The following is a 10,833-nucleotide window of genomic DNA, read 5'->3' as shown; positions in this document are numbered from 1 at the left end:
TGCCCACTAAGAATTCTTTTGGACTTTTCAGACCTTGAATAACGAGCTATTCTGCGTTGTCCACATTACTTTTGCATCTTTCATTTAGGTCACTGCCACTAATGAAGATGACATTTAGTACAAGAAACCTTGCTAAATTACTGCTATTAACGAACCTTTGTCAGAGATAGCATCAAATGTGAAGTGAAACAGAATATACTTAGCTAATCCATAGATGTTAATTGCAACCAAAATCAATTGTTTGCCATCAAGTGAGCGGTGCAACAGACATTGCCACAACCAAAGTGGATTGACAGAGCCAATAACTACGCTACATGCCATCCTACATAGTCAAGAGGGGCTTCACTCATTTATGTCATCTCTTACTTACTATCACGTCACCTAGAAGAGGTTCACAGAGACAGTTAAGGAGTCATAGGACACAACATTACCAACAATGTTATGGCTTTGGTCTATACAGGGGGAGGGGCTAGAGAGAGAGTTTTTAACATCGTAGGAACATTCCCGAGGGACCTCAAAAGATCTATCCAACGAGTCTTGAACTCAAGACCTGATACTCCATAGGGAATTAGGATAACACACACACACACACGCCGCATCAAAATAAGGCATTCACATTCCGGCTACACCATCTTTGTGCTTGCCGGCAAGCTTTAATGATAAAAGTGAAGGGACAAAAACCCTTCTTATATGATGGAGCCAACCAGCAGAGCTCCATATTAAATTTGAAAATGCAGCAATGTCTTTTTCATCTAATGGAGCCATTGGAAATAGAAGATACTGTGCAAGTTCCTGAGGATGTGGAGAAAGGAACGCCTTTATAACAGGCAATGAGCTTGTCGTTTGTATTCAAGTCCACCTGGACAGTCTCCCATATCTTTTTCTTGGGATTTAGCACATCATCAGGTTCTCCTTCGTATCCGGCAAAATGAACACGCTCACCCACTTGTGCACCTTCCGGTGGCGTAACAAGCTCCACCTATCATAACAGCACAAATGACAGCTTAGCAATGACCCTCATCTGTGGGTACTTTTAAGGGAAGGTGTGATACTTACAGCAGTATGGTCAGCATTTGAAGCTGCGAGAACCATGGCCTGTGACTTAATTCCTCTCATTGTCGCAGGCTTGAGATTGCAGAGCATGCAAACCTTACGATTCTGATAACCAAAATTCAAAAAGAGAACAAAATGCTGTAAGCCGTCATAGGCATTGGCCTGAAAAGTTAAGTCAACCTTGGTGCCAAAAGGATGTGGCCAGTAAGAAAACAACAGATATGCTATTTAAGACATCAGCATGCAATTCTCTAAAAGTTGTTGCAGCTCAGTTGCACCCAACAAAAGCGACCTCTACTAGGGCACACTTTCTCATGCTGAAACAGCACATTTGAAGTGTTGAATTTCCTAATTCGGTCTTTTTAAATTATGACACAATCAAGACTTTCAAGCACATATCACACGTTTTGTTTGTCATGAAGGTCTAAGCATCAACTGCAGAAGACAAACATTCTCTACTTGTTCATAGGATAAGGAAGTGCTAATCTGTCTAAAAATACGGCAGAGCACATTGACAGCATCGATCGTAATCCAGCAGAAGATTTGTCTGAGTCATTCTCCCACTTTTCGCTTTGTCATTGTGCAAATGTCTTTAATCTTAGAATCCCCATCCCATAAATCGGACTTGGTTGTCAGCCTGCTTACCTATAAGTGTACAAACTATACCGTGATGAAGTTACTATTATCTATTGAACTACTTAGAGCCTCAACGACGTCAACTTACAGATAATATTCTGACCTTATAGCAAACCAATGCTAGCTTAAGAAAGCACACCTGCATAGCCTCCAGCGGGATGTATTTGACCAAGCCACTAACCACCGTTCTTGGTGTAGGTTCCCCAACATCAATCTCCTCAACATACAAAGAATCAGCATCAGGATGTTTCTGTACTTTCACTATTTTTCCCACTCTGATGTCTAGTCTTGTAATGTCAACAGGTGCTTCTTTCAAATCTTTTGTATCTGACTTCTTCTTAGAGATGGGCGCTGAGCCTTTTCCGGGTTTCTTACCATTAGCATCTGAAACAGAAGTAGCATGTGTTGGCACTATCACTAGATCTGTAATGACAAGCATGTTTCACTATACATGAGTCTAAACACAAACAGCGCACCTGAAATGGTGGCCTGCTTAATTTTTGTTGAAAGATTAGCTGCAGCAGCAGCCACAGCTGCTCTATCTGCACGATCAGCTTGGCTGCCGGCAAATCTCTCTCGATACTCATCTACGTCAGTATCTTTCTGCTTATTGCAAAGCAAAACAACTCACCAAAACATTCCAATTGTAGCATGTTAAATACTGCTCCCGTGAATACTTACCAGCTCAAAAAACAAAGGTTCTGGTCTTGCAATTTGGTGGCCGCTTGGTACCAAATCATACAGCACTTGAACCTTCTGAAGGTCCCCCGCTTCTTCACACAGAGACAAAGCTGACAGAGGTACATTTAGCTGCTGTAGTACCTAGAAAGACCATCATGAAGCCCAGCAATTAGATCTGAGCTATATTGCTAATGAGGCATTATCCTTACAAAGACTTGCCTTGCGAGAGAAGGACGGCATGAAGGGTTCCAGCAGAATTGCTAAAAGGAAAACAAGGCTAGTCGCAGTTTTAACCACGATAGCACAGCTAGCTGGATCTTCTTTATAAAGTTTCCAAAAGATGCTGTCCTGAATTGTGAGCAAATTTAGCACCATGAAAAAAATCCATTCACATTGACAAAGATGGAATCAGAAAAGCAACCTGCAAATACTGATTACCAAGACTGGATATAGCCATGGCAATCTTAAGGCCTTTTTTAATTGAAACCTGCAAGACACAAAAAACCATCACATCTTCATTGTGTGAGGGAAACAAAAGTTAAAAATCTCTCAATGCAAAATCAAAAACAAAAAAAACAACACAGACTTCAAAGGCTTAACATTCTCAATCTTTCAAAAAGAGAACATTGTGCCCACCTTTTCCATTGCATCTATGTATTGCAGCACATTCTCATACACCTTTGTAACCAAATCTGTAGTGAGGGCATGATTTGCAGCTCCTTTAGCTTCCGGAACTACACCGTTATATCCCTCACCTGTACAGACAGAGGAACAACTTTACAAGTAGCTTGAAAATTCACACATCCCTATCATGTCGAGTTTGAATCTGTATCAGAAGTCACTGGACTGCAAAACGAAAAACATTCGTCCTTGCCTGAGGGCTTAGCGAGAAATGAAAGCGATCTATGAACAAAATTTCCTAAATTCTTTAATAGCTCATTATTCTGCTTAGCCTGAAGGTCCGCCCACAAGAACTGAGTGTCTGACACCTGCAAAACCAGGATACATGTTCAGACAAGCAATGTCGAGACAACTGGCCAGGAATGTGCTTTGCCTGATAAACTGAGCATTGAACTCCCCTCCAGTACCTCTGGACGGTTAGTCAGCAGATAGTAACGCCAGACTTCAACTGGAATTTTTGTACTTTTGGCATCAGTTCCAAAGACACCAACACCTTTAGTCTTAGAAAATTTCCCTGCAAAAACACCGCAAATTTTAACAATACCAAGGTTCTCTCTCTCTCTCTCTCTCTCTCTCTCTCTCTCTCTCTATATATATATATATATATATATATATATATATATATATATATTTTAACTCTTATCATTTTTTTAGCTTTTAACTCTTATCGTGCTGCTTCTCTCTCTCTCTCTCTCTCTCTCTCTCTCTCTCTCTCTCTCTCTCTCTCTCTCTCACAGAGCCTCTGCGGCCTTGGGAGGGTTGGAGAGGATGTGTTCACAAGTGCAGTTTCAGGAACCACGAACAAAACTTTGGCTCTTTGATACTGTGGTGGCTTCCGCTATGCTTTATGGGGTCCAGATTTGGGGACCATCTGTGGAACAGGATAATTGGAAGTCAATGGAGAGACCTTTCATATCTATGATTTCCCGAATGATTAGAGCCAAGGCCTCCGTACCACACGCGATTACCCGAGCGGAACTAGCGGCCCCTCCGATAGAAATTGAAGCTCTTACCCGATCAGTGTCATTTATACATGGTTTGTGGGATACAAATAATTGCCGATATACTAGACTGGCCCTCGAATCCTCTCAACAATTAGCAATGAAAGGGGATACATCATGCTGGTATGCGCAACTGTCCTCGTAGTTTCGGAGACACAGGTTCAGTATGGAAAGATTACCCCCCTTCCAATACTCTCTTGAGGCTCCATCACTGGCAATTACACGAACGGAGATTAATAAAATCATCCGATAGGATCTTATATAGTTGGATACTAAGAGGACATGGGTAGACCCTACACAAGAATTGGGCACGAAGATGGCCGACTACAAAGAAAACTTCCTACAACTATCTGAAGATGGATTTGTGATTCGCCCGAGTTACATGGATATCCACCTGTCTCATGGTTTGAGATGTGCTATTGGTCAGATTCGTACATCCTCACACCGGTTTGGAAATTGAATTTGGCAGATTTAGGGGAATCCCACCTGAGAGCAGAATTTGCAAATTATGCGGAATGGAGCCGGAGACAGAATTATACTATATATGCCACTGCACAGTATACTATGAGATACGGGGGCGTTTTCATTGCCTCTTTAAAGAAGGCTTTGGACCTCTAGATAGAATCATGCAATACCAAGATCAAAGATGCTTAGGCTTGTACCTACTGGAACTACATCGGTACAGGGATAATCTAATGAGAAGACAAAGAGCACTACAGCCTCAGAGGCCGATCACAGATTTCTTCGGATCGAGAGAAGCAGGAGTGGAAGGAGAAGCAAGAGGCCAACAGCCAGCACAAAAGAATACCCACAGTCATACCAAAGGCACGCTAATTGACAGAGCGACTGAGCTTAGGAAATCGAGACGACCACAGCCAAGATGCAGAAGCACACTTCACCGGAGGAGACTACAACAAAGGATTAGAAACATTCTAGCCAGACACCTAGAATGCTCCTAAGAAGTTTATTTAATACTTTGTATTTAGTTTTTCACATTTATTTTCACACTTTCACACTTTTCACACTTAGGACTTTAGTACTAAGGTACCCAGACATTGTAACAAATTCACCACTTTTGTATCAGTTTGGTCTCATAGGTCATTCTGGCCTTTTGAAGACGTTAATATAACATTTCATTTCATTTCATTCTCTCTCTCTCTCTCTCTCTCTCTCTCTCTCTCCCCTACCCCGCGCACTGTCCCCCCCCCCCCCCCCCCCCTCTCTCTCTCTCTCTCTCTCTCTCTCTCTCTCTCTCTCTCGTCCGTACTCTATCGCTGCCCCTCCCTTGCCATACCTCCTCGCGTTCCCCCACTCGCCCAGCTACCAAGCCCGCTGCTAGTGTGGATGCACACGGGCGTTTAGTGGCTCCTTTTCGGACGGCGATCAAGCATGAGGAAGCTGAACGATAAAGCCGACCCCCTAGAGGATGCCATTCAAAAGTGCAAAGAGGAAATGACGGAGACCATTACCAAGATGAACCGCAATCTCTTGGGCACAATAAACATGCTCGAAGGACGCATGCTGATCCAAGAGAGCAAGATAAATACGCTGGAAGACCGAGTGACGACTCAAGATGAAGAGATTGCGTCACTCAAGAAAGATCTCGCCGAAGCACGATCAAGAAACACACTGGAAGAGGGCGAACTGCAACCCTCAGTAATCGAAGATCAACACGATCAAGGAGCAAGTACGGGCCATCAAAGAGGGAGAAGAGCAACACAAAGAAATGACGACTTCTTGGGTGGATGTTCTTACCAAAACTCAACAGAAAGCGGATGAAGCCGAGAAATGGATCAAGGTGGCCTAGAAAGGAAAAGGCAAGGAGATAACGCCCACGTCCACACCCAATATCATTAATCAAACACTAGAGGAGGAGCAAAGAAGACGGGTGCGCGCTTTACATGTGAGAATTTGCCGTCTTAAAGACAAAGGCAATGTGGACGAAGAGGTAAAAGAACTCACAGCCTTGATGGGGGTTCATGAGCCGACGCACACAAGCGCATGGAGAGTGGGCAACATAAAGAAAAATGGAAGCAGTGGAGAAACCTCAAAAGAAAGAGCACTCATCCTCCGTTTTCCCTCCATGGAAGCGAAGAAGTCCTTGAAGAAAAAACCAATTCTTAAAGAGACCGGCATCTTTCTCGGGGATGATCTCACCCTCTCGCAGATCGCTCATATGCAGGAAGTAATGCCGAAGATTAGAGCGGCAAGGAGAAAAGGCAAGATTGCCTTTTACCGAGATGGAAAAGTGGTAATACTAGAGCGACACTCCACATGACGGTGCGAGACTTATGGGACCACACTCAAAGTGGCTGCCTGGAACTGTAATGGATCTATGCGTCTTGATGTGGGTGCTTTTGAGGATAGCTTTACTGGAAGAGACATCATCTTTTACTCTGAGACACACCAGGACCCTGGGCAATCCATGCCTCACATCAGGGGATACAGGTGGGAGACAGCTTACAGACAGGAGACATGCTCATAGCACAGAGGACGGGGCTCGGGGGGAGTGGCAGTGTTATTTAGAGAGGATCTGCAACCATTGATACATATAGCCTGTAGGAATGAGCAGGCTAGGTACATGTGGGTGAGATTGAAAGCAGAGACAGGCAGATATCTCAACCTTGCTATTTGCTACTTTCCCCCGAGTACATCAGTTTATGCATCACCCAGAGGACAGTCCCCGTTCTCTATTTTGGATGATGACATATGGGAGTTCTCTAGAGATGGTGACATTATCATCCTAGGGGACTTCAATGCTAGGACTGCCCATCACCAGGCAGTGTTTTATGATACTTCAAAGGAGATGCTAAGAGAGCTAGATGTTGTAGAGACGGGCCTGTCCAGACTATCACACGATGTGGAATATACTGAGTATGGGCGACACCTGATAGACATGGGCACCGCACATGGATTGGCAATCTTGAATGGCCTACAAAGATTTCTTGCTGCGGGAGGTTTTACATGCTTCTTACACAGACATGGAGCTAGCACAGTGGACTATGTCATGGCAAGCCGAATCTCATCTCTAGTATCCAGGCTCTCACAGTTGTGGGCCCAGACCGGTCGGGGTGGCAGTGGACCATGCTCTGGTGTTGATGACCATCTCCTTCCAGTTCAGTGTAGCACACAGGCCAGGGTAGCAGCCCCTACTCGCTACACCTTCACACGGGAGACGGATTCTGTATACATAGACGGGATCTACTGACGCCTATGCACTGAGGACCCGGGGCGGCCTCTGGAGGAGCTAACTACTATACTGACACAGACATTACATGATGCAGCAACAGAGGCATACCCACACACCAAGCCTGAGCAGGCCGCAGTTCAAGGAGAACAGCTGGTACGATGAGGAATGCCGCCAGACTAGAGCCAAACTTCAAAGGGAGGTGCTTTTGGGGGACGTCACTCACAGACAATCAACAGATTGACTTCCGACGCCTGGTGCGGCGGAAGAAGAGGGCTTTTTTGGCTCGACTCGAGCAGGATCTATACCAGCTATTCTTGAGTCAGGACTCACGTGAGACGGGGCGGCTCTTTCATCAGCAGTCCCCCCCCCCCCGCTATTTCCTCCACAAAGACCTGGGGTCAATACGCATCATCTTTGTACACAATACTTGGACAGCCGCCCCTTCCTAACCCCCCCGATCCATGCCCACACACAAGTGCTTTTTTCATCGCTGAGATGGTGAAGAAAGCTATTGACAGGATGACGACTGGGAGAGCAAATGATCATGATGGCTTAGTCACTGAGCATTTCATGCATGCCAAAGACCTACTAGCAGAGCTTCTAGCAGTTATGTTTAACCGTGCCATGTGTGAGGGCCTACCGGACACTTGGAGCCTATCTACGATCGTACATATCTTCAAGTCAGGAGACCCCATGGAGCCTAGGAATTATCGCACTATCATGATTGGACACACACTGGCACGGTTGTATGTATCCATTCTTGCGAAACAGCTGAGTAGATGGGCAGAGAGGGAAGGAATGCGTGCAGCTGGGGAGGCAAGGTTCAGGGAGGCTTCTCTACTCTTGATCGTATCTTGACACTCAGAACCATCATCGAGGAGGGCAGATCTCATGGGAGACGGATCTATTGTAGCTTTGTGGACTTCCGCAAAGCTTTTGACACAGTACCCAGAGCTAGATTGATGCGCAGATCACAGGAAATGGGAGTATCCACAGAGCTCATTTGGGAGATCATGGCATTGTACAAATCATTAGTAGGGCATGTACGCACCCCTGAGGGACTTTCTACACCGGTTCACTCCACTATTGGGGTGAAGCAGGGCTGCCCGCTCTCTCCTACTCTTTTCGGTATGTATGTGGATGAGGTTTCTGACTACAATGAGAGCGATGGTGATAGAGGTGCACAGTTGGCAGGGACATGGATTCCACTTTTGTTATATGCTGATGATATAGTGTTGATCTTCGAATCTCCAGAGGGAATGCAACGTCAATTGGATGCTTTGCATAGGTTTGCCCACGAAAGTGGTTTGTCCGTCAACCTTGGTAAAACCAGGGTTATGGTGTTTAATACCACCCCACAGTGGATCAGGAGGTCAGCACCTACATTCACATACGGCCAGGAGACTGTGGAGTACACAGATGCTTACACTTACCTTGGAGTGGTTTTTAGCGGACCTGCATTCTCACTCAGAAGAGCAGCAGAGACCAGACTAACTAGAGCCCATGCAGCATTGGGTAGATTAGAGAAGATGTGTTCGCAGGTTCAGTTTCAGGAGCCCCGGACAAAGCTCTAGCTCTTTGACACTGTGGTGGCTTCAGCATTGCTCTATGGAGCTGAGATATGGGGACCTTCATTGGATCACCACGGGAGGCCGGGTCGCACGGATGGATGGGGGAACATGGAGAAACCTCTCGTCTCTATGATCTCACGGCTCATTAGAGCCAAGGCATCAGTACCACGGGCCATTATCCGAGCAGAGCTAGCAGCCCCCCCATTAGTGGTGGAGGCGCTCACCAGATCAGTCTCCTTCATAAACCGCACATGGGAACTTCCTAGAGACAAATATGCTCGCATTGCACTTGAGTCCTCTCGACAGTTAGCCATGCAAGGAAATACAACATGCTGGTATGGGGAGATGGCATCATGGTTTCAGGCGCATGGGTTCGGCATAGACAGGCTGCCACCATTCCAGTACTCATTGGATGCACCATCTCTCACTCTTACACAGTCAGAGATCACCAAGCTCATCCGCCAAGACCTGACCCAGCTAGACACCAAGAGGACATGGATACAACCAGCACAGGAATTGGGCACGAAGATGGCTTTCTACAAAGACCACCTTCTCCAGCTTACGAAGGATGGTTTTGTGACGAGACCCAGATACATGGACACCCACTTGTCTCATGGGATACGATGTGCTATTGGCCAGTTACGCACATCTTCTCACCAGCTGCGGATTGAGACGGGGAGATACAACGGAGTACCAACGGAGGCCAGGACATGCCCCTTGTGTGACATGGAGCCTGAGACAGAGCTGCATTATACATGCCGCTGCCGTGTCTACTACGAGATACGAGGCCGCTTCCATTGCTTGTTCAGAGAGGGTTTTGGACCACTCTCAAGAGTCATGGGATACGAGGATCAGAGATGCCTGGGTTTGTTCTTGCTCGAGCCGCACAGACACAGAGATAGCCTGATGAATGGCGAGGCTAGCTAGTCTCAAAGACGGATCACAGACTTCTTCAGAGCAGACATGGGACAGCTGCAAGAGCCACTCCCACACCAGAGGCACACTGATCGACCGAGCGACTAAACTGGGAAAATCCAGGCGCCCACGACTGCGGAGGACTACACAGCATCGACGGAGGCTACGTCAGAAGATTCGGAGCACGCTGGCCAGGCATGCACGACGCCCGATCAGACTACTAGCCATGGAGGAGATTGATGAGATCCGCCAACGGCCGATGCTAGATCTCCTGTGATTCAGCTATCCCAGCAAGCCGCCCATTTTTGCTTAGTTCACATCGACCAGTCTAGGATCCCATAGTATATATCTTTGTTTTGTACTGTTGTTATTTTGTTACTCTGACTTTGTATCAGATCCACCACCTTGTAACTTTCTGGTCTCATAGGTCACTATGGCCTTTTGAAGACGTTAATATAACATTTCATTTCATTTCTCTCTCTCCCCCCCACCTAGCTGGATCTTTTGTGATCTGTGATTTAGCTATCCCACCTATTTGCTTAGATCACACCTAGCTGTTTCAGATTCCATAGCATTTTATTCTGTCATTGTCATTTTTGTTACTCTGACTTTGTATCAGATCCACCACATTGTAACTTTCTGGTCTCATAGGTAATTCTGGCCTTCTGAAGATGTTAATATAACATTTCATTTCATTCATCTCTCTCCCTCCCTCCCTCCCCCCCCCCCCCCCCCCCTCTCTCTCTCTCTCTCTCTCTCTCTCTCTCTCTCTCTCTCTCTCTCTCTCTCTCTCTCTGTCTCATGACAGGCTGCTGACACGCAAGGCTGGGGTTGCTGAACCCGCAAGGCTGTGGAAATGCAAGGGGAGCAGGTCACGCAGGCGCACCCTCTCTCTCTGACTCTCTCTGTCTGCAGACACGCTGTAACAGGCTACACAGCAGCAGTCATAGCAGCGCATAGGTGCAGACACAACAGTACGCGCAGGTGGGCAGCTTACAGCAGTGCAGTGTGGGGGTTTGGGCGCTGTCGAACGTGGCACACAGCAGTAGGCTTGCTGGTTTGCGTAGACCCTCCCCCACCATCACGCAGACCCTGTTGCTGCTTA

The 10,833-nt window shown here is 46.4% G+C and overlaps 1 protein-coding gene across 2 annotated transcripts in view; it reads right to left on the bottom strand.

The window, feature by feature from the left end:
• Positions 1-399: 399 nt before the first annotated feature.
• Positions 400-10,833, bottom strand: part of LOC147418865 (methionine-tRNA ligase, putative / methionyl-tRNA synthetase, putative / MetRS) — a 38,325-nt gene continuing 27,891 nt past the window's right edge. For both annotated transcript variants that reach the window (XM_086506337.1, XM_086506338.1), the window contains 10 exons: positions 3,459-3,565; positions 3,245-3,359; positions 3,007-3,125; positions 2,792-2,857; positions 2,590-2,718; positions 2,371-2,511; positions 2,166-2,292; positions 1,829-2,073; positions 1,057-1,158; positions 400-979 (listed from right to left, as the gene is read on the bottom strand). In XM_086506337.1, the coding sequence (XP_086362463.1) occupies positions 749-979; positions 1,057-1,158; positions 1,829-2,073; positions 2,166-2,292; positions 2,371-2,511; positions 2,590-2,718; positions 2,792-2,857; positions 3,007-3,125; positions 3,245-3,359; positions 3,459-3,565 (1,382 nt within the window). In that variant the 3' untranslated portion in view covers positions 400-748. The remainder of the gene's footprint in view (positions 980-1,056; positions 1,159-1,828; positions 2,074-2,165; positions 2,293-2,370; positions 2,512-2,589; positions 2,719-2,791; positions 2,858-3,006; positions 3,126-3,244; positions 3,360-3,458; positions 3,566-10,833) is intronic.

This window comes from Adiantum capillus-veneris, chromosome 29 (assembly GCF_014529385.1).
Source record: "Adiantum capillus-veneris isolate H3 chromosome 29, ASM1452938v2, whole genome shotgun sequence".
Classification (NCBI taxonomy): Eukaryota; Viridiplantae; Streptophyta; class Polypodiopsida; order Polypodiales; family Pteridaceae; genus Adiantum; species Adiantum capillus-veneris.
This window is presented reverse-complemented; position numbering and strand designations above follow the sequence as displayed.